Below are 25,000 nucleotides of genomic sequence, written 5' to 3' on the forward strand. Positions count from 1 at the left end.
AACATATGATTACAGCAGCTGTAGGAACAGGCTTGTCATCGTGTTATGTTACCGTAACATATGATTACAGCAGCTGTAGGAACAGGCTTGTCATCGTGTTACCGTAACATATGATTACAGCAGCTGTAGGAACAGGCTTGTCATCGTGCTACCGTAACATGTGATTACAGCAGCTGTAGGAACAGGCTTGTCATCGTGTTACCGTAACATATGATTACAGCAGCTGTAGGAACAGGCTTGTCATCGTGTTACCGTAACATATGATTACAGCAGCTGTAGGAACAGGCTTGTCTTCGTGTTACCGTAACATATGATTACAGCAGCTGTAGGAACAGGCTTGTCATCGTGTTATGTTACCGTAACATATGATTACAGCAGCTGTAGGAACAGGCTTGTCATCGTGTTATGTTACCGTAACATATGATTACAGCAGCTGTAGGAACAGGCTTGTCATCGTGTTATGTTACCGTAACATATGATTACAGCAGCTGTAGGAACAGGGCGTGTTGTCATTCTGTAGGAACAGGCTTGTCATCGTGTTACCGTAACATATGATTACAGCAGCTGTAGGAACAGGCTTGTCATCGTGTTACCGTAACATATGATTACAGCAGCTGTAGGAACAGGCTTGTCATCGTGTTACCGTAACATATGATTACAGCAGCTGTAGGAACAGGCTTGTCATCGTGTTATGTTACCGTAACATATGATTACAGCAGCTGTAGGAACAGGCTTGTCATCGTGTTATGTTACCGTAACATATGATTACAGCAGCTGTAGGAACAGGCTTGTCATCGTGTTACCGTAACATATGATTACAGCAGCTGTAGGAACAGGCTTGTCTTCGTGTTACCGTAACATATGATTACAGCAGCTGTAGGAACAGGCTTGTCATCGTGTTATGTTACCGTGACATATGATTACAGCAGCTGTAGGAACAGGCTTGTCATCGTGTTATGTTACCGTAACATGTGATTACAGCAGCTGTAGGAACAGGCTTGTCATCGTGTTACCGTAACATATGATTACAGCAGCTGTAGGTACAGGCTTGTCATCGTGTTATGTTACCGTAACATGTGATTACAGCAGCTGTAGGAACAGGCTTGTCATCGTGTTATGTTACCGTAACATGTGATTACAGCAGCTGTAGGAACAGGCTTGTCATCGTGTTATGTTACCGTAACATATGATTACAGCAGCTGTAGGAACAGGCTTGTCATCGTGTTATGTTACCGTAACATGTGATTACAGCAGCTGTAGGAACAGGCTTGTAATCGTGTTACCGTAACATATGATTACAGCAGCTGTAGGAACAGGCTTGTCATCGTGTTATGTTACCGTAACATGTGATTACAGCAGCTGTAGGAACAGGCTTGTCATCGTGTTACCGTAACATATGATTACAGCAGCTGTAGGTACAGGCTTGTCATCGTGTTACCGTAACATATGATTACAGCAGCTGTAGGAACAGGCTTGTCATCGTGTTATGTTACCGTAACATGTGATTACAGCAGCTGTAGGAACAGGCTTGTCATCGTGTTACCGTAACATATGATTACAGCAGCTGTAGGAACAGGCTTGTCATCGTGTTATGTTACCGTAACATATGATTACAGCAGCTGTAGGAACAGGCTTGTCATCATGTTACCGTAACATATGATTACAGCAGCTGTAGGAACAGGCTTGTCATCATGTTACCGTAACATGTGATTACAGCAGCTGTAGGAACAGGCTTGTCATCGTGTTACCGTAACATATGATTACAGCAGCTGTAGGAACAGGCTTGTCATCGTGTTATGTTACCGTAACATATGATTACAGCAGCTGTAGGAACAGGCTTGTCATCATGTTACCGTAACATATGATTACAGCAGCTGTAGGAACAGGCTTGTCATCATGTTACCGTAACATGTGATTACAGCAGCTGTAGGAACAGGCTTGTCATCGTGTTACCGTAACATATGATTACAGCAGCTGTAGGAACAGGCTTGTCATCGTGTTATGTTACCGTAACATATGATTACAGCAGCTGTAGGAACAGGCTTGTCATCGTGTTATGTTACCGTAACATGTGATTACAGCAGCTGTAGGAACAGGCTTGTCATCGTGTCATGTTACCGTAACATATGATTACAGCAGCTGTAGGAACAGGCTTGTCATTGTGTTATGTTACCGTAACATATGTTTACAATAACAAGGCAGACTAATGCTGAAAAAACATTTACTTACTATGGCTGAGAGATGTGGCTGTTTCCACTAGCCACCTCAATAAGATTAATGCACTTGACTGTAAGTTGCTCTGGAAAGAAAGCTTCTGCTAAATGAATAAAATGTCAAATGTAATGACAAGGTATTATGGCGCTGTACACCATTGAAAAACACCTCAAAATGCCAAGTGTATTATCTGACCAAACCAAAGTCCCTTCACACCTCAGAAACACTGATTTACATCCTTACTGTTGCACCACTTGTTATCTGTCCCTTGTTATTTATTTTTTATTTAACAAGTCTTGTCAGTCGAGAAGAAATTCTTATTTTCAATGACTGCCTACTCCGGAAAAATGCAGACAGCGCTGGGCCAATTGTGTGCCGCCCTATGGGACTCGCCAATCATGGCCGGTTGTGATACAGCCTGGAATCGAACCAGGGTCTGTAGTGACGCCTCTAGCACTGATATACAGTACCTTAGACCGCTGCGCCACTCGGGAGCCCGAAATTGACTGTTCGACCTGTCCAGAACCTTGTTTAATAGCTGTGTGTTGTATTGACTGTTTGACCTGTCTAAAACCTTGTTTAATAGCTGTGTGTTGGGTTTGTATTGTGTTGCATTGACTGTGTGTGAAGCTGAGGAGAGGCGGGGAAGGAGAGAGGGAGGGATGCAGGCAGGCAGGCAGGTGGGGAGGGAGAGAGGGAAGGATGCAGGCAGGCAGGTGGGGAGGGAGAGAGGGAGGCAGGCGGGGAAGGAGAGAGGGAGGCAGGCAGGCGGGGAAGGAGAGAGGGAGGGATGCAGGCAGGCAGGCGGGGAGGGAGAGAGGGAGACAGGCGGGGAAGGAGAGAGGGAGGGATGCAGGCAGGCAGGTGGGGGGAGGGAGAGAGGGAGGGAGGGAGGCAGGTGGAGAGGGAGAGAGGGAGGGATGCAGGCAGGCAGGTGGAGAGGGAGAGAGGGAGGGAGGCAGGCAGGCTGGCGGGGAGGGAGAGAGGGAGGGAGGCAGGTGGAGAGGGGAGAGAGGGAGGGAGGCAGGTGGAGAGGGGGAGGGAGAGAGGGAGGGAGGGAGGCAGGTGGGTGGAGAGGGAGGAGGGAGGGAGGCAGGTGGCAGGTGGGGGAGGGGGAGGGAGGGAGGCAGGTGGAGAGAGGGGGAGGGAGGGAGGCAGGTGGAGAGAGGGGGAGGGATAGAGGCAGGTGGAGAGAGGGGGAGGGAGGGAGGCAGGTGGAGAGGCAGGGAGCCGAGGAAGGATTGTTGGAGGCAGAAGATAGAAGCATCATTCCCTATATAGTGTGGTTCTGGCCCTGTGGGCCCTGGTTATAGTAGTGCAGTATGCTCCCTATATAGTGTGGTTCTGGCCCTGTGGGCCCTGGTTATAGTAGTGCAGTATGCTCCCTATACAGTGTGGTTCTGGCCCTGTGGGCCCTGGTTATAGTAGTGCAGTGTGTTCCCTATATAGTGTGGTTCTGGCCCTATGGGCCCTGGTTATAGTAGTGCAGTATGTTCCCTATATAATGTGGTTCTGGCCCTGTGGGCCCTGGTTATAGTAGTGCAGTATGTTCCCTATATAGTGTGGTTCTGGCCCTGTGGGCCCTGGTTAAAGTAGTGCAGTATGTTCTCTACATAGTATGGCTCTGGTTCTGGCCCTATGGGCCCTGGTTATAGTAGTGCAGTATGTTCCCTATATAGTGTGGCTCTGGTTCTGGCCCTATGGGCCCTGGTTATAGTAGTGCAGTGTAAATGGGTTAGGATGCCACTCAACCCTGGCCTGGTTAGCCAGACAAACCAGCACAAGCCTCTGGCAGGGAGAGAGCACAGCATGCTGTATCCCTGGGATTAGAACAGAGCACAGTATGCTGCATCCCTGGGATTAGAACAGAGTACAGCATGCTGAATCCCTGGGATTAGAACAGAGCACAATATGCTGAATCACTGGGATTAGAACAGAGCACAATATGCTGAATCCCTGGGATTAGAACAGAGCACAATATGCTGAATCCCTGGGATTAGAACAGAGCACAGTATACTGAATCCCTGGGATTAGAACAGAGCGGGGGGTTAGGTGGATTCATTTTCAGAGCTGTTCAGCCGTGTGATGTTCATACTAGTCATTACTGTGATGTTCCGACCAGTCATTACTGTGATGTTCCGACCAGTCATAACGGTGATGTTCCTACCAGTCATAACTGTTCCTACCAGTCATAACTGTTCCTACCAGTCATTACTGTGATGTTCCTACCAGTCATAACTGTTCCTACCAGTCATACCTGTTCCTACCAGTCTTTACTGTGATGTTCCTACCAGTCATAACTGTTCCTACCAGTCATTACTGTGATATTCCTACCAGTCATAACTGTTCCTACCAGTCTTTACTGTGATGTTCCTACCAGTCATTACTGTGATGTTCATACCAGTCATTACTGTGATATTCCTACCAGTCATAACTGTTCCTACCAGTCTTTACTGTGATGTTCCTACCAGTCATTACTGTGATGTTCCTACCAGTCATTACTGTGATGTTCCTACCAGTCATTACTGTGATGTTCCTACCAGTCATTACTGTGATGTTCCTACCAGTCATTACTGTGATGTTCCTACCAGTCATTACTGTGATGTTCCTACCAGTCATTACTGTGATGTTCCTACCAGTCATTACTGTGATGTTCCTACCAGACATTACTGTGATGTTCCTACCAGTCATAACTGTGATGTTCCTACCAGTCATTACTGTGATGTTCCTACCAGTCATTACTGTGATGTTCCTACCAGTCATTACTGTGATGTTCATACCAGTCATTACTGTGATGTTCCTACCAGTCATTACTGTGATGTTCCTACCAGTCATTACTGTGATGTTCCTACCAGTCATTACTGTGATGTTCCTACCAGTCATTACTGTGATGTTCCTACCAGTCATTACTGTGATGTTCCTACCAGTCATAACTGTTCCTACCAGTCATTACTGTGATACCAGTCATTACTGTGATGTTAACCATGTTGTTATAGACTATAACAGCTGTGTGTGATAACCATGTTGTTATAGACTACAGCAGCTGTGTGTGATAACCATGTTGTTATAGACTACAGCAGCTGTGTGTGATAACCATGTTGTTATAGACTACAGCAGCTGTGTCTGATAACCATGTTGTTATAGACTACAGCAGCTGTGTATGATAACCATGTTGTTATAGACTATAACAGCTGTGTGTGATAACCATGTTGTTATAGACTATAACAGCTGTGTGTGATAACCATGTTGTTATAGACTACAGCAGCTGTGTCTGATAACCATGTTGTTATAGACTATAACAGCTGTGTGTGATAACCATGTTGTTATAGACTATAACAGCTGTGTCTGATAACCATGTTGTTATAGACTATAACAGCTGTGTGTGATAACCATGTTGTTATAGACTATAACAGCTGTGTGTGATAACCATGTTGTTATAGACTATAACAGCTGTGTGTGATAACCATGTTGTTATAGACTACAGCAGCTGTGTGTGATAACCATGTTGTTATAGACTACAGCAGCTGTGTATGATAACCATGTTGTTATAGACTATAACAGCTGTGTGTGATAACCATGTTGTTATAGACTACAGCAGCTGTGTGTGATAACCATGTTGTTATAGACTACAGCAGCTGTGTCTGATTACCATGTTGTTATAGACTATAACAGCTGTGTCTGATAACCATGTTGTTCTAGACTATAGCAGCTGTGTCTGATAACCATGTTGTTATAGACTATAACAGCTGTGTATGATAACCATGTTGTTATAGACTATAACAGCTGTGTGTGATAACCATGTTGTTATAGACTATAACAGCTGTGTGTGATAACCATGTTGTTATAGACTACAGCAGCTGTGTATGATAACCATGTTGTTATAGACTACAGCAGCTGTGTATGATAACCATGTTGTTATAGACTATAACAGCTGTGTATGATAACCATGTTGTTATAGACTACAGCAGCTGTGTCTGATAACCCTGTTCTTTAGATAGCAGATACAGGTTGTTCCTTTCTCTTCTTGTCCTTGAAGTAACAGCGGTCGTGTACATGTGGAGAAACAGATTGTCTGGAACAGGACAGACATGACAGGTGATTGAACCAGTCACATGACAGAGGCTGTTATGTCTGTATCTTTACCTGCAGGTTATCTGGTGTGAATATACCAGCACCCGTCATCAGCAACAAGAACTGGCTAAGACTCCATTTTGTGACCGATAGGAATCATCTAAATAAAGGATTCACACTTCAGTATCAAGGTAAGACATAATCAACCAATTATTGGATGAATTCATTGTCACATTTGATAACCATAAAATGTTATTATTTTTTTCACCTGAAAGTCTTGGTAGTTTTGTCAAGGTACTCTTTATACAATTACCTGACTATTTTTCTGTTGCCATGTTCAACAGGTCCTCCACTCATAACCCCTTATTTTATTTTTATTTTTTTATTTTACCTTTATTTAACTAGGCAAGTCCGTTAAGAACAAATTCTTATTTTCAATGGCGGCCTAGGAACAGTGGGTTAACCGCCTGTTCAGGGGCAGAACAACAGATTTGTAACTTGTCAGCTCGGGGGTTTGAACTTGCAACCTTCCGGTTACTAGTCCAATGCTCTAACCACTAGGCTACCCTGCCGCCCTACTCATAACCCCTAATAACCACTCATAACCACTAATAACCACTCATAACCCTTAATAACCACTAATAACCACTCATAACCACTGATAACCACTAATAACCACTCATGACTCCTTATAACCACTCATAACCTCTAATAACCACTCATAACCCCTTATGACCACTTATAACCCCTGATAACCACTTATAACCCCGATCACCCCTGATAATCCCATTTAACCACTCATAACCCCTTATAACCACTCATAACACTTTATAACACTCATAATGCCTGATAACCACTTATAACACCTGATCACCCTTGATAATTCCATTTAACCACTCATAACCCCTTATAACCACTCATAACCCCTTATAACCACTCATAACCCCTGATAACCACTTATAACCCCTGATAACCACTGATAACCCCATATAACCACTCATAACCCCTTATAACCACTGTTAACCCCTTATGACCACTCATAACCCATAATAACCCCTCATAACCCCTAATAACCACTCATAACCCCTTATAACCACTCATAACCCCTGATAACCACTCATAACCCCTAATAACCCCATATAACCACTCATAACCCCTTATAACCACTCATAACCCCTAATAACCCCTCATAACCCCTTATTGCCACTCATAACCCCTTATAACCACTCACAACCCCTTATAACCACTCTTAACCCCTTATTGCCACTCATAACCCCTTATAACCACTCATAACCCCTTACCAAAGAGTACTTTCTACCTACTACTTTTCTGATGATCTCATGTACCCGTCCAGCGTTTCATCCTCATCTTGTCTACTGATCAGTGACCAGTTCCATTCACTCTTCTCTGATTGGTTAAAGACCAATGATGTCTTTGTTCTAGTTGTAATCCCTCCAGACCAAAGGCCCCCATCCCCCCCTGATTGGTCAAATTGTTACAGGTGTATTATACACTGCAGAGCCAGACAGAGTTCTATAATACATTACCTTCCCATTCTCCTTCACCAGGACTTTGAAGATAGTGTTTATAAAGCAGCCTATCAGCTAGCCAGCCAATCCAGGCCATACGTGAACAACCATTTTTTCAATGATGGTGTTTGACTGTAGTGCATATAGTGCACTACTTTTAACCAGATCCTCTATAGGTGCATTGAAAAAGGGGGAAAAGGTGTCATTTAAAAGGGACGCAAATAACTCTGTAATAATGTTGGTTGGTCTGTTTGGTGACAGTTTTCGGTTGTATCTGATAATTCATTGCACCCACTTGGCTTCCTAGGTTCTAATCAGTCCCTGATTAGAGGGGCACAATGAAAACAAGGCTGCGGCCCTGTCTTGGAGGGTTCTAGGGGATTGTTTTTTGATTCATCCTATTATATTATATTCTATTCATTCATATTCATAAAAAGGTATATCGGTTTGGATTCAATTGGATACCCTTTCACCCCCTGTGAACACGTCAGTTGCAAAGACAATCAATCTAATACATTTTGTTATGGAATTTATCAATGAAGTTATGGTCATGCCACTGAAATGACACCCTATTCTGTATGTAGCAGGGGTAATGGATCACTATTCTGTTTGTAGCAGGGGTAATGGCTCACTCTTCTGTTTGTAGCAGGGGTAATGGATCACTCTTCTGTTTGTAGCAGGGATAATGGCTCACTCTTCTGTTTGTAGCAGGGATAATGGATCACTATTCTGTTTGTAGCAGGGGTGATGGCTCACTCTTCTGTTTGTAGCAGGGGTAATGGATCACTATTCTGTTTGTAGCAGGGGTAATGGCTCACTCTTCTGTTTGTAGCAGGGGTAATGGATCACTATTCTGTTTGTAGCAGGGGTGATGGCTCACTCTTCTGTTTGTAGCAGGGGTAATGGATCACTATTCTGTTTGTAGCAGGGGTAATGGCTCACTCTTCTGTTTGTAGCAGGGGTAATGGCTCACTCTTCTGTTTTCAGGGGTAATGGCTCACTATTCTGTATGTAGCAGGGTGTAATGGCTCAGTAGTCTGTATGTAGCAGGGGTAATGGCTCACTATTCTGTTTGTAGCAGGGGTAATGGCTCACTATTCTGTTTGTAGCAGGGGTGATGGCTCAGTAGTCTGTATGTAGCAGGGGTAATGGCTCACTATTCTGTACGTAGCAGGGGTAATGGCTCACTTTCCTAAAACAAATATGAATCCGATAGCAATTATTCATGATGTTCGTTCCTCATAAGGGGCTATGTGTTATTACTGAACTAAAACCGCCACTGTGTCTTCCTCTCATCTAATGCCGGAACTTTCTTTTATCTAATGCCATTGTTTTTATTGCTCTCATCCAGTGAAAAGCTCTGGTGAGCTGAAATCCAGAGGAGTAAAGTTACTACCGGGAAAGGACAACAATAACAAATTGTCTTTGAGTGAGTTTCCTATTTATCTTTATGCTAATCATTTACTGTGTGTGTTTGTGTTTGGGCTATTTGCTTGTTTGAGACGGGGTGGTTCTTTGTTTTAAGCTGGGGCGTTTAGCTACACTCATAGAGAAAAGGGTTCCAAAAGGGTTCTTTGGCTGTCCCCATAGGAGAACCCTTTTGGTTCCAGATAGAACCCCTTTGGTTCCAGTTAGAACCCTTTTTGGTTCCAGGTAGAACCCTTTTTGGTTCCAGGTAGAACCCTTTTTGGTTCCAGGTAGAACCCTTTTTGGTTCCAGGTAGAACCCTTTTGGTTCCAGGTAGAACCCTTTTTGGTTCCAGATAGAACCCCTTTGGTTCCAGTTACAACCCTTTTTGGTTCCAGGTAGAACCCTTTTTGGTTCCAGGTAGAACCCTTTTTGGTTCCAGGTAGAACCCTTTTTGGTTCCAGGTAGAATTATTTTGGGTTCCATGTAGAACCCTCTGTGTTAAGGGTTCTACGTGGAACTCAAAAGAAATCGCTGAAGTTCAGTTCTTTGTCTTTTTTGAACAAATGTAATGCCGCCCAGTGCTTTGTGGGAAATGGGCTCTGTAAAGCTACGCTGTATACCCATGTGGAAAAGAGTCATGAAAAACAAATAAGGATCTTGTATTATTTGTCGAAAGTTCTAATAAGCCATCTAATAAGGATCTGGTAAAAGTGTGTGTTTTACAGTACCTTATACTGTATGTTAGTGGTATATTTGTATATACAGTAGATTGTGTGTTTTTAGTGGTATATTTGTATATACAGTAGATTGTGTGTTTTACAGTACCTTATACTGTATGTTAGTGGTATATTTGTATATACAGTAGATTGTGTGTTTTTAGTGGTATATTTGTATATACAGTAGATTGTGTGTTTTACAGTACCTTATACTGTATGTTAGTGGTATATTTGTATATACATTTGTGTTTTATATACAGTATTTGTATATACAGTTGTGTGTTTTTACCTTATACTGTATGTTAGTGGTATATTTGTATATACAGTAGATTGTGTGTTTTACAGTACCTTATACTGTATGTTAGTGGTATATTTGTATATACAGTAGATTGTGTGTTTTACCTTATACTGTATGTTAGTGGTGTATTTGTATATACAGTAGATTGTGTGTTTTACCTTATACTGTATGTTAGTGGTATATTTGTATATACAGTAGATTGTGTGTTTTACAGTACCTTATACTGTATGTTAGTGGTATATTTGTATATACAGTAGATTGTGTGTTTTACAGTACCTTATACTGTATGTTAGTGGTATATTGTATATACAGTAGATTGGGTGTTTTACCTTATACTGTATGTTAGTGGTATATCTGTATATACAGTAGATTGGGTGTTTTACCTTATACTGTATGTTAGTGGTGTATTTGTATATTTGTTGCCTTATATACCTTAAATTATCTGTATATACAATTGTTTTACTTATACTGTATTGTGTATTTGTATATACAGTGATCCCCCCTTTCCTGATATACAGTAGATTGTGTGTTTTAATACTGTATGTTAGTGGTATATTTCTATAGTACAGTACCCTCAATTGTGTGTTTTACAGTACCCTGATAACCAGTAACATTGTGTTTCTACCTGATTGGTGTGTATCTATAGTGAATCAATAAGCCTGATAACCAGTAACATTGTGTTTTCTACTCTATATGTTAGTGATATGTATATACATATTTGTGTGTAGTCAAGTAAGCCTGATAAACAGTAACATTGTGTTTCTATGTAGTGAATCAATAAGCCTGATAAACAGTAACATTGTGTTTTACCTTATAGTGAATCAATAAGCCTGATAAACAGTAACATTGTGTTTCTACCTGATTGGTGTGTATCTATAGTGAATCAATTAAGCCTGTTTAAATTACATAACATTATTTTGTTCCTACAGTGATCCCCCCTTTCCTTCTCCTCCTCTCCTCTCCCCTGATAACCAGTAACATTGTGTTTCTATAGTGAATCAATAAGCCTGATAAACAGTAACATTGTGTTTCTATAGTGAATCAATTAGCCTGATAAACAGTAACATTGTGTTTCTATAGTGAATCAATAAGCCTGATAAACAGTAACATTGTGTTTCTATAGTGAATCAATAAGCCTGTTTCTACCTGTTATTTTGTTCCTACAGTGAACGAAGGAGGAATTAAACAGCTGTCCAATTATTGCCCGGATCCGGGGGAACCTGAGAACGGCAAACGCCGAGGCTCTGACTTCAGGTGAGCTCGTGAATCAATAAGCCTGTTTCTACCTGTTATTTTGTTCCTACAGTGAACGAAGGAGGAATTAAACAGCTACCCAATTATTGCCCTGGTCAGTCCCTAACTGAACATGCCTGAACATGGGCCTGTCTACCTACCTCACCTGGGCCTGTCCTGGGCCTGTCAGTCTACCTACCTCACCTGGGCCTGTCTACCTACCTCACCTGGGCCTGTCTACCTCACCTGGGCCTGTCTACCTCACATGGGCCTGTGTTCTAAATGGGCCCTGGTCAGTCCCACCTCACCTAGGCCTGTGTCCTAAATGGGCCCTGGTCAGTCCTACCTCACATGGGCCTGTGTCCTAAATGGGCCCTGGTCAGTCCTACCTTACCTAGGCCTGTGTCCTAAATGGGCCCTGGTCAGTCCTACCTCACATGGGCCTGTGTTCTAAATGGGCCCTGGTCAGACCTACCTCACATGGGCCTGTGTCCTAAATGGGCCCTGGTCAGACCTACCTCACCTGGGCCTGTGTTCTAAATGGGCCCTGGTCAGTCCTACCTCACCTAGGCCTGTGTTCTAAATGGGCCCTGGTCAGTCCTACCTCACCTAGGCCTGTGATCTAAATGGGCCCTAGTCAGACCTACCTCACATGGGCCTGTGTCCTAAATGGGTCCTGGTCAGTCCTACCTCACATGGGCCTGTGTCCTAAATGGGCCCTGGTCAGAAGTAGTTCACTGTATGGAAAATATGATGCCCTCTGATGATCAGCCATGGAGTCAGTTGGAATATAATGCATCCTCTAGACTACAGACCCTGGTAAATAAGAGACAAAACTAGATGGATTCAGTCCATCTGTCCATAATATGTCCTCAGTCCATCTGTCCATAATATGTTTTCAGTCCATCTGTCCATAATATGTCCTCAGTCCATCTGTCCATAATATGTTTTCAGTCCATCTGTCCATAATATGTCCTCAGTTCATCTGTCCATAATATGTCCTCAGTCCATCTGTCCATAATATGTTTTCAGTCCATCTGTCCATAATATGTCCTCAGTCCATAATATGTCCTCAGTCCATCTGTCCATAATCTGGCCTCAGTCCATCTGTCCATAATATGTCCTCAGTCCATCTGTCCATAATATGTCCTCAGTCCATAATATGTCCTCAGTCCATCTGTCCATAATCTGGCCTCAGTCCATCTGTCCATAATATGTCCTCAGTCCATCTGTCCATAATATGTCCTCAGTCCATCTGTCCATAGTATGTCCTCAGTCCATCTGTCCATAATATGTCCTTAGTCCTTCTGTCCATAATGTCCTTAGTCCATATTCCAAATGATCCTAAAGCTTCTTATTATATTAGATTGTGTGGGTGGAGCTAGACTGTGTGGGTGGAGCTAGACTGTGTGGGTGGAGCTAGACTGTGTGGGTGGAACTAGACTGTGTGGGTGGAACTAGACTGTGTGGGTGGAACTAGACTGTGTGGGTGGAGCTAGACTGTGTGGGTGGAGCTAGACTGTGTGGGTGGAGCTAGACTGTGTGGGTGGAGCTAGACTGTGTGGATGGAACTCCTCTTAACCTTTTTCTTCTAAAGACTTCCTTTATAACATGAATGTGTTGTTATGTGTTCAAGCATTGGAGCGACGGCTCAGTTTACCTGTGATGAGGACCATGTGCTGCAGGGCTCCAAAACCATCACCTGTCAGAGGGTGGCTGAGGTGTTCGCTGCCTGGAGCGACCACAGACCTGTCTGTAAAGGTGAGGCCCTCTTCCTGGTACATTTAATATAGATACACGCTGCCTGGAGCGATCACAGACCTGTCTGTAAAGTTGAGGCCCTCTTCCTGGTACATCTAATATAGATACACGCTGCCTGGAGCGACCACAGACCTGTCTGTAAAGGTGAGGCCCTCTTCCTGGTACATCTAATATAGATACACGCTGCCTGGAGCGACCACAGACCTGTCTGTAAAGGTGAGGCCCTCTTCCTGGTACATCTAATATAGATACACGCTGCCTGGAGCGATCACAGACCTGTCTGTAAAGGTGAGGCCCTCTTCCTGGTACATCTAATATAGATACACGCTGCCTGGAGCGATCACAGACCTGTCTGTAAAGGTGAGGCCCTCTTCCTGGTACATCTAATATAGATACACGCTGCCTGGAGCGACCACAGACCTGTCTGTAAAGGTGAGGCCCTCTTCCTGGTACATCTAATATAGATACACGCTGCCTGGAGCGACCACAGACCTGTCTGTAAAGGTGAGGCCCTTTTCCTGGTACATCTAATATAGATACACGCTGCCTGGAGCGACCACAGACCTGTCTGTAAAGGTGAGGCCCTTTTCCTGGTACATCTAATATAGATACACGCTGCCTGGAGCGACCACAGACCTGTCTGTAAAGGTGAGGCCCTCTTCCTGGTACATCTAATATAGATACACGCTGCCTGGAGCGTAATCTAACCACAGACCTGTCTGTAAAGGTGAGGCCCTCTTCCTGGTACATCTAAATACGCTGCCTGGAGCGACCACAGACCTGTCTGTAAAGGTGAGGCGCTAATATAGATGGAGCGACCACAGACCTGTCTGTAAAGGTGAGGCCCTCTTCCTGGTACATCTAATATAGATACACGCTGCCTGGAGCGACCACAGACCTGTCTGTAAAGGTGAGGCCCTCTTCCTGGTACATCTAATATAGATACACGCTGCCTGGAGCGACCACAGACCTGTCTGTAAAGGTGAGGCCCTCTTCCTGGTACATCTAATATAGATACACGCTGCCTGGAGCGACCACAGACCTGTCTGTAAAGGTGAGGCCCTCTTCCTGGTACATCTAATATAGATACACGCTGCCTGGAGCGACCACAGACCTGTCTGTAAAGGTGAGGCCCTCTTCCTGGTACATCTAATATAGATACACGCTGCCTGGAGCGACCACAGACCTGTCTGTAAAGGTGAGGCCCTCTTCCTGGTACATCTAATATAGATACACGCTGCCTGGAGCGATCACAGACCTGTCTGTAAAGGTGAGGCCCTCTTCCGGGTACATCTAATATAGATAACTGCTTTGATTAAACCAGGGCCTGTGGATATATGCAGATTCTAATGGTCAAGCCTTTACCTCAGTTTAATATTGTAGCAGAGAATATTACAGAGAATATTACACCAGCAAGGTATTATTCCCTCTCTGCATTTAAACATCTCACTCTCCTTTCTCTTGTTTCAGTTAAAGAGCTCCAGGACATTGACCAAACATGACATAATCTAGTATCCCATTTAAACATCTCACTCTCCTGTCTCTTGTTTCAGTTAAAGAGCTGCAGGACATTGACTAAACATGACATAATCTAGTATCCCATTTAAACATCTCACTCTCCTGTCTCTTGTTTCAGTTAAAGAGCTGCAGGACATTGACTAAACATGACATATTCTAGTATCCCGTTTAAACATCTCATTCCTTTCTCTTGTTTCAGTTAAAGAGCTGCAGGACATTGACTAAACATGACATATTCTAGTATCCCGTTTAAACATCTCACTCTCCTGTCTCTTGTTTCAGTTAAAGAGCTGCAGGACATTGACGAAACATGACATATTCTAGAAACACAACACTACATAAAGAGAGACAACACAACACTACATAAAGAGAGACAACACAACACTACATAAAGAGAGACAACACAGCACGACATAAAGAGAGACCTAAGACAACACTACATAGAGACAACACAACACTACATAAAGAGAGACCTAAGACAACACTACATAAAGAGAGACCTAAGACAACACTACATAAAGAGAGACCTAAGACAACACTACATAAAGAGAGACAACACAACACTACATAAAGAGAGACAACACAACACTACATAAAGAGAGACAACACAACACTACATAAAGAGAGACAACACAACACTACATAAAGAGAGACAACACAACACTACATAAAGAGAGACAACACAACACGACATAAAGAGAGACAACACAACACGACATAAAGAGAGACAACACAACACTACATAAAGAGACACCACAACAGTACATAAAGAGAGACAACACAACACTACATAAAAGAGACAACACAACACTACATAAAGAGAGACAACACTACATAAAGAGAGACAACACAACACTACATAAAGAGAGACAACACAACACTACATAAAGAGAGACAACACAACACTACATAAAGAGAGACAACACAACACTACATAAAAGAGACACCACAACACTACATAAAGAGAGACAACACAACACTACATAAAGAGAGACAACACAACACGACATAAAGAGAGACAACACAACACTACATAAAGAGAGACAACACAACACTACATAAAGAGAGACAACACAACACTACATAAAGAGAGACAACACAACACTACATAAAGAGAGACAACACAACACTACATAAAGAGAGACCCAACACAACACTACATAAAGAGACACCACAACACTACATAAAGAGAGACAACACAACACTACATAAAGAGAGACAAGACAACACTACATAAAGAGAGACAACACAACACTACATAAAGAGAGACAACACAACACTACATAAAGAGAGACAATACAACACTACATAAAGAGAGACCTAAGACAACACTACATAAAGAGAGACAATACAACACTACATAAAGAGAGACCTAAGACAACACTACATAAAGAGAGACCTAAGACAACAACATAGCATGGCAGCAACACATGACAAAACAGCATGGTAGCAACACATGACAACAACATGGTAGCAACACAACACTACATAAAGAGAGACCTAAGACAACAACATAGCATGGTAGCAACACATGACAACACAGCATGGCAGCAACACATGACAACACAGCATGGCAGCAACACATGACAACAACATGGTAGCAACGCAACATGGTAGCAGCACAAAACATGGTAAAACATTATTGGGCACAGACAACAGCACAAAGGTCAAGAATGTAGAGACAACAATACACCACACAGAGCAGCCACAGCTGTCAGTAAGAGTGTCCATGACGGAGTCTTTGAGTGATTGAGTCGTGTTTCAGTTAAAGAGCCGTGGAACATTGACTAAACAAGAGACATATTCTAGTCTCTCATTTCAACATCTCACTCCTGTCTCTTGTTTCAGTGAAAACGTGCGGATCGACACTCCAGGGTCCATCGGGGATGTTCACCTCTCCCAATTTCCCCATCCAGTACGAGAGTAATTCCAACTGTGTGTGGATTATCACTGCTAGTAACCCCATTAAGGTATGGTTTATATTCTTAGGCCTTTACCTGTCAGCTCTCTCCTATGCTCTCCTATGCTCTCCTAGTCTCTCCTAGTCTCTCCTAGTCTCTCCTATGCTCTCATAGTCTCTCCTAGTCTCCTCTAGTCTCGCCTAGTCTCTCCCAGTCTCTCCTAGTCTCTCCTAGTCTCTCCTATGCTCTCATAGTCTCTCCTAGTCTCCTCTAGTCTCTCCCAGTCTCTCCTATGCTCTCACAGTCTCTCCTAGTCTCTCCTTGTCTCTCCCAGTCTCTCCTATGCTCTCCTAGTCTCTCCTAGTCTCTCCTAGTCTCTCCCAGTCTCTCCTATGCTCTCCCAGTCTCTCCCAGTCTCTCCTATGCTCCCCCAGTCTCTCCTAGTCTCTCCTGGCCTCTCCCGGTCTTTCCCAGTCTCTCCTAGTCTCTCCTATGCTCTCCTAGTCTCTCCTAGTCTCGCCCAGCCTCTCCCAGTCTCTCCTAGCCTCTCCCAGTCTCTCCTAGTCTCTCCCAGTCTCTCCTAGCCTCTCCCAGTCTCTCCTATGCTCTCCTAGTCTCTCCTAGTCTCTCCCAGTCTCTCCTAGCCTCTCCCAGTCACTCCTAGCCTCTCCTAGTCTCTCCTAGTCTCTCCTAGTCTCTCCCATGCTCTCCTAGTCTCTCTTAGTCTCTCCTAGTCTCTCCTGGCCTCTCCTGGTCTCTCCCAGTCTCTCCTAGTCTCGCCCAGCCTCTCCCGTTCTCTCCTAGTTTCCCTTAGTTACTCCCAGTTTCTCCTAGTCTCTCCCAGTCTCTCCCAGTCTCTCCCTATGCTCTCCTAGTCTCTCCCAGTCTCTCCCTGTCTCTCCTAGTCTCTCCCAGTCTCTCCCAGTCTCTCCTATCCTCTCCAAGTCTCTCCTAGTCTCTCCTAGTTTCTCCCATGTCTCTCGTTGACATTGAAGTCATTATCTACGCTTCACATTACCATGTGTTAGCTAACGTTACCTAACGTCATTAGGATAATTATGCACTGTTCCTGCATTGCTAATTCAACACACTGCAGGCATAGGCTGAATCACAAAATGCACCATTTTCCCTATTTAGTGCACTACGTTTGACCAGTGGCCATTTGCTAAAGTGCACTATATAAAGAATAGAGTACACTGTGGGACGCTGCGCTGTCCTGTCCCCAAAGCACAGACACTACAAGGTCCTAGAGAACAACAGAAGCATGTTGCCGTCATGTTTCGCTGTTGGCATTCGACAGAAATGTGACACGCGTGGCATTTTAAAAGCTTTAATCTGACCTCCATGTGGACGAGGTAGAAATACACTTTTTCTTCATTCAGATGAAGCTTCCCTGCATGTGTCATGTTACACGTTAAAAGATTCCCTGCATGTGTCATGTTATATGTTAAAACCTTCCCTGCATGTGTCCCATTATATTTTAAAAGCTTCCCTGCATGTGTCATGTTACATGTTAAAAGCTTCCCTGCATGTGTCATGTTACATGTTAAAAGCTTCCCTGCATGTGTCTCGTTACATGTTAAAAGCTTCCCTGCATGTTTCTCATTATATTTTAAAAGCTTCCCTGCATGTGTCATGTTACATGTTAAAAGCTTCCCTGCATGTGTCATGTTACATGTTAAAAGCTTCCCTGCATGTGTCCCATTATATTTTAAAAGCTTCCCTGCATGTGTCATGTTACATGTTAAAAGCTTCCCTGCATGTGTCATGTTACATGTTAAAAGCTTCCCTGCATGTGTCATGTTACATGTTAAAAGCTTCCCTGCATGTGTCATGTTACATGTTAAAAGCTTCCCTGCATGTGTCATGTTACATGTTAAAAGCTTCCCTGCATGTGTCATGTTACATGTTAAAAGCTTCCCTGCATGTGTCATGTTACATGTTAAAAGCTTCCCTGCATGTGTCATGTTACATGTTAAAAGCTTCCCTGCATGTGTCATGTTACATGTTAAAAGCTTCCCTGCATGTGTCATGTTACATGTTAAAAGCTTCCCTGCCTGTTACATGTTAAAAGCTTCCCTGCATGTGTCATGTTACATGTTAAAAGCTTCCCTGCATGTGTCATGTTACATGTTAAAAGCTTCCCTGCATGTGTCATGTTACATGTTAAAAGCTTCCCTTCATGTGTCATGTTACATGTTAAAAGCTTCCCTGCATGTGTCCCATTATATTTTAAAAGCTTCCCTGCATGTGTCATGTTATATTTGGTTGTGTGTATGGTTAAATAAAGGGAGGAAAGTAGCTCGGTCACGGTCAGCTACAATGCATCCCAAATAGCAACCTATTCCCTACATAGTGCATTACATTTCATCAGGGCCCATATGGCTCTGGTCAGAAGTTGTGCACTATATTGAAAATAGGTTGCTATTTGGGATGCATCGTAGGTGACTGTGACCAGAAGATTCATAAAAAGGGAAGACAGAGAGGCAATTCATTATTTCAGTCAATAAGTTCATCTCAAATTGCATTTTTGCATGATTGCTTCTCAGTATTTGATTTGTGTTCTGAGGGGGATTGTCAAATCCATGCCATTAGCAATCTATAAAGTCCTCCCTGAAGACCATTTGCATCGCTTCTGGTGTGAACAATTCAGGGCCTTGCTTTTGGTGAGAGAAACACACACTCTACTTGACGAAATTCATCCGTTTGACAGGACTTGTTAGGATTCATTTGGTTTCTTTGTTGTTTCATCGAATTGTCTTTCACTCATTGTGAACCGAAAAGCGGTGTGGGCGGATATTTAGTAAACATCAGAAAATGACTTGAATGAATATGATTCCGAACACTCTCCCAAAGGTGTGTTTGATGCGAATCAGCAGCTGCTAGTACGTCTGTTTATGAATGTGATGTGAGGTAAATGTCGAACGATTCTCCGGTCACACACTGTGACTTGATGATGTAATAGCAGAGGAATACAGTGCAGTAGCTGGGTGGATTGTGTTTCTGTTATCTCCTCTAAAGCTTTCTGTCAGCGGTGGATTAGCTGTCGTTTTACCAGATACCACGTCCTATTATACAGCCAATCAAATGAACACATTGTTTATTTCTGCTGTCAAAAAAAGTTAAATAAAAGCGATACGTTCATGATTTTGTTGTCCAATGAATAATAATGTGTATATAATATAATGAGTGGAAAATACGTTGGCAGTATATGTTGTAAATAGGTTTCCTTCCAACAGGTTATCCAGGTCAACTTTGAGGAGTTTGACATGGAGATCGGCTATGACTCATTAACCATCGGAGACGGAGGGCAAGTTGGAGACTCAAGAACTATAATACAAGTGTAGGTATTATACTTGAATTATCCTCAGATCCCACAACCACATCTAGCTGTGAGATTACACTTAAATTAACATGTCTGTTGATCGATGGTTCAATTAAGTCCACTTACAGTCCACATTGTTTTAAAATGTTAATATCAACTCTAACTAATTAACATATGTGTTGTTTTATGGTTCAATTAAGTCCACTTACATTCCACGTTGTTTTAAAATGTTAATATTAACTCTAACTAATTAACATATGTGTTGTTCGATGGTTCAATTAAGTCCACTTACATTCCACGTTGTTCAATTTTATTTATTTAATTAACTCTAACTAATAAACATGTTTGTTGTTTACAATAATGACTTATCATCAAGTTTCTCTTACATGCCTGGTTGTATAAAAAAGGTAAATAGCTTTTACGATAACCCTGTCTCTTTTAAGATAACCCTGTCTCTTTTAAGATAACCCTGTCTCTTTTAAGATAACCCTGTCTCTTATACGATAACCCTGTCTCTTTTAAGATAACCCTGTCTCTTTTACGATAACCCTGTCTCTTATACGATAACCCTGTCTCTTATAAGATAACCCTGTCTCTTATACGATAACCCTGTCTCTTATACGATAACCCTGTCTCTTATACGATAACCCTGTCTCTTATACGATAACCCTGTCTCTTATACGATAACCCTGTCTCTTATACGATAACCCTGTCTCTTATAGGATAACCCTGTCTCTTTTACGATAACCCTGTCTCTTATACGATAACCCTGTCTCTTATACGATAACCCTATCTCTTATTTCTGTTTTTGTATTTAACCATTATTTGGACAGATAAGTCAATTAAGAACAGATTCTTATTTACGATTACAACCGATCTGATTGGCTGAAGGGCAGTATTGTGACGGGCCATTGGTTGTATTGTGCTCTTATCTGCAGCCTGACAGGTAGCTTCGTGCCTGACCTTATTGTCAGCATGTCCCATCAAATGTGGCTGCACCTTCAGTCTGATGAGAGCGTGGGATCAATCGGCTTCAAGATCAACTATAAAGGTACAAACACTGTCAAACTCTTTAACCCTAGACACAGTATACAGTCCTCCTCTGTGCTGATAACGATAACATGTTGAGAAAGAAACACTATCAAACTCTTTAACCCTAGACACAGTATTCAGTCCTCCTCTGTGCTGATAACGATAACATGTTGAGATACAGACACTATCAATCGACCTTAGCCCATGCCTGTCCCAGACCTAGCACCCAGCCTCTATCCTCAGTCCCTATCCCCAGCACCTATCCCCAGCCCCTATCCCCAGCACCTAGCCCCAGCACCGTCCCCCAGCCCCCAGCCCCCAGCACCTAGTCTCAAGCCCCATCCCCAGCCCCCAGCCCCCAGCACCTAGCCTCAAGCCCCATCCCCAGCACCCAGCACCTAGCCTCAAGCCCCATCCCCAGCCCCAGCCTCTTGACCATAGCCCCTGCACCAGACCACCTCCATCCCAGACCTGGCCCAGCACCAGACCTTCTCCATCCCAGACCTGGCCCAGGACCAGACCTTCTCCATCCCAGACCTGGCCCAGGACCAGACCTTCTCCATCCCAGACCTGGCCCAGGACCAGAGACCTTTTGAGACAGATACTATCAGTATCAAACAGATAAAAGACTTACATTTGACTAGTCCCTGTCTCTTTCTCTGACAGAGATTGATAAGGAGAGTTGTGGGGACCCAGGCACACCTCTGTATGGCTTCCAGGAGGGCAGTGGGTTTCTGAACGGGAACGTGCTGCGGTTCGAGTGCCAGTTTGGCTTCGAGCTGATTGGAGAGAGGATGATCACCTGTCAGAACAACAATCAATGGTCTGCTAACATCCCCATTTGCATATGTGAGTACCTGGACTTGCAGAGTATGGAGAGTATGTTCATTGTTGGAAATTCCATGTTAAAAAGCACAGTCATTCTGTGGAATATGTTTTGTATTACAATAAGTAAGGAAATACATTATTCCACTTTTCAGGTTTTACGTCCCATACGTAACAGAGTAGACCTGTTAGGAAAACCCTCCCATGCTGCCTCGGTGGAATCCCTTAATGAACATATGAATATGCAAACATAGACATTTCTACACCTAACCCAATCCCTTTTTCCTACTCCCACAGTCCCATGTTTCTCCAACTTCACGGCAGCCGTGGGCACTGTGCTGTCCCCTGACTACCCAGAGGGCTATGGGAACAACCTGAACTGTGTGTGGATCATCATCTCTGAACCAGGCAGCCGGATCCACCTGGCCTTCAACGACTTTGACCTGGAGCCTCCATACGACTTCCTCACCGTGAAGGACGGAGACCAGGTAATGGATTGATTGAGACCAGGTAATGGATTGATTGAGACTAGGTAATGGATTGATTGAGACCAGGTAATGGATTGATTGAGACTAGGTAATGGATTGATTGAGACCAGGTAATGGATTGATTGAGACCAGGTAATGGGATTGATTGAGACCAGGTAATGGGATTGATTGAGACCAGGTAATGGATTGATTGAGACTATGTAATAGATTGATTGAGACCAGGTAATGGGATTGATTGAGACCAGATAATGGATTTATTGAGACTATGTAATAGATTGATTGAGACCAGGTAATGGGATTGATTGAGACCAGGTAATGGATTGATTGAGACTATGTAATAGATTGATTGAGACCAGGTAATGGGATTGATTGAGACCAGGTAATGGATTGATTGAGACTAGGTAATGGATTGATTGAGACCAGGTAATGGATTGATTGAGACCAGGTAATAGATTGATTGAGACTATGTAATAGATTGATTGAGACCAGGTAATGGATTGATTGAGACCAGGTAATGGATTGATTGAGACTATGTAATAGATTGATTGAGACCAGGTAATGGGATTGATTGAGACCAGGTAATAGATTTATTGAGACTATGTAATAGATTGATTGAGACCAGGTAATGGGATTGATTGAGACTATGTAATAGATTGATTGAGACTATGTAATAGATTGATTGAGACCAGGTAATGGGATTGATTGAGACCAGGTAATGGATTGATTGAGACTATGTAATAGATTGATTGAGACTATGTAATAGATTGATTGAGACCAGGTAATGGGATTGATTGAGACCAGATAATGGATTTATTGAGACTAGGTAATGGATTGATTGAGACTATGTAATAGATTGATTGAGACCAGGTAATGGGATTGATGGAGACCAGGTAATGGATTGATTGAGACTATGTAATAGATTGATTGAGACCAGGTAATGGGATTGATTGAGACCAGGTAATGGATTGATTGAGACCAGGTAATAGATTGATTGAGACTATGTAATAGATTGATTGAGACCAGGTAATGGGATTGATTGAGACCAGGTAATGGATTGATTGAGACTATGTAATAGATTGATTGAGACCAGGTAATGGGATTGATTGAGACCAGGATTGATTGAGACTATGGGATTGATTGAGACCAGGTAATGGGATTGATTGAGACCAGGTAATGGATTGATTGAGACTATGTAATGGATTGATTGAGACCAGGTAATGGATTGATTGAGACCAGATAATGGATTTATTGAGACTATGTAATGGATTGATTGAGACCAGGTAATGGATTGATTGAGACCAGATAATGGATTTATTGAGACTAGGTAATGGATTGATTGAGACCAGGTAATGGGATTGATTGAGACCAGATAATGGATTTATTGAGACCAGGTAATGGATTGATTGAGACTATGTAATAGATTGATTGAGACCAGGTAATGGGATTGATTGAGACCAGGTAATGGGATTGATTGAGACCAGATAATGGATTTATTGAGACCAGATAATGGATTTATTGAGACTAGGTAATGGATTGATTGATTGATAATTGATTGAGTAGCTAGTAAAAGGGGAAGGGCATCATGGAGGTTTTTAAATCACTCTTAAAAACCCACTGTTTTAGCGTAGCCTGAAATCTTCCTAGCTTTATGTTAGTGGTTTCATACATCCTTTCTGGGACTAGGTTTATTTTAGTTCATCTCTTAATTCCTCATGGTTTGTGGTTAGTTCTTTCATTTTCTTGTTTCACCAAAAATGTTGTGAGGTTTAAGTGTATAGTTTCTTTGAATACTGTTGTGTTGTTTAAGTGTATAGTTTCTTTGAATAGTGTTGTGTTGTTTAAGTGTATAGTTTCTTTGAATACTGTTGTGTTGTTTAAGTGTATAGTTTCTTTGAATACTGTTGTGTTGTTTAAGTGTATAGTTTCTTTGAATAGTGTTGTGTTGTTTAAGTGTATAGTTTCTTTGAATACTGTTGTGTTGTTTAAGTGTATAGTTTCTTTGAATACTGTTGTGTTGTTTAAGTGTATAGTTTCTTTGAATAGTGTTGTGTTGTTTAAGTGTATAGTTTCTTTGAATAGTGTTGTGTTGTTTAAGTGTATAGTTTCTTTGAATACTGTTGTTGTTTAAATGCTCCCCCTCCCCCTTTAAATCACGTTTCCACACGATGTGGTCGTACCAGACGGGCTCGTCCATCCTGGGGAGATACTCGGGAGCCGAGGTGCCGTCTCACTTCACCTCCAACAGTAACATACTCCAGCTGGAGTTCCAGGCAGACCACTCCATGTCCGGAAGAGGATTCAACATCACCTACAGCAGTCAGTACCCTGCTCTATTATTACCAGACCATGTCCTTACGACTCACATTGTTTTCATTTTTGTTTGTTGTTGGGAGAGAAGCCGTTGATGACCAAGTGTACGGTCTTGTGAGTCATTGTAAACCCCACTGGTAAACAATATGTTGAATTAGCGTTAGTTCAGCGTCACACTGTTACAAAGGCTGTACCGGTACATGTGTCATGCCTCTCTTACCACTTGGTCACCGAAAGGATGCTGGTTTGTAATATTTGAGGTGACAAGGTGAAAAATCTGTCGATGTGCCCAAGACACTTATCCCTAAATTGCTGTTGGTGCACCAATTCAATTCAATTCAATTCAAGGGGCTTTATTGGCATGGGAAA

At 42.7% G+C, this 25,000-nt stretch overlaps 1 protein-coding gene across 1 annotated transcript in view; it reads left to right on the forward strand.

The window, feature by feature from the left end:
* The window catches only part of LOC121845473 (CUB and sushi domain-containing protein 3-like), a 179,169-nt gene that overhangs the window by 146,222 nt on the left and 7,947 nt on the right, over nucleotides 1-25,000 (forward strand). Inside the window, exons 6-15 of the mRNA XM_042316920.1 lie at nucleotides 6,364-6,476; nucleotides 9,166-9,243; nucleotides 11,405-11,492; nucleotides 13,108-13,232; nucleotides 16,599-16,720; nucleotides 19,891-19,994; nucleotides 20,915-21,027; nucleotides 21,675-21,857; nucleotides 22,131-22,321; nucleotides 24,502-24,637. Of these exons, the coding sequence (XP_042172854.1) occupies nucleotides 6,364-6,476; nucleotides 9,166-9,243; nucleotides 11,405-11,492; nucleotides 13,108-13,232; nucleotides 16,599-16,720; nucleotides 19,891-19,994; nucleotides 20,915-21,027; nucleotides 21,675-21,857; nucleotides 22,131-22,321; nucleotides 24,502-24,637 (1,253 nt within the window). The remainder of the gene's footprint in view (nucleotides 1-6,363; nucleotides 6,477-9,165; nucleotides 9,244-11,404; nucleotides 11,493-13,107; nucleotides 13,233-16,598; nucleotides 16,721-19,890; nucleotides 19,995-20,914; nucleotides 21,028-21,674; nucleotides 21,858-22,130; nucleotides 22,322-24,501; nucleotides 24,638-25,000) is intronic.

Source organism: Oncorhynchus tshawytscha, unplaced genomic scaffold, assembly GCF_018296145.1.
Source record: "Oncorhynchus tshawytscha isolate Ot180627B unplaced genomic scaffold, Otsh_v2.0 Un_contig_1961_pilon_pilon, whole genome shotgun sequence".
NCBI lineage: Eukaryota > Metazoa > Chordata > Actinopteri > Salmoniformes > Salmonidae > Oncorhynchus > Oncorhynchus tshawytscha.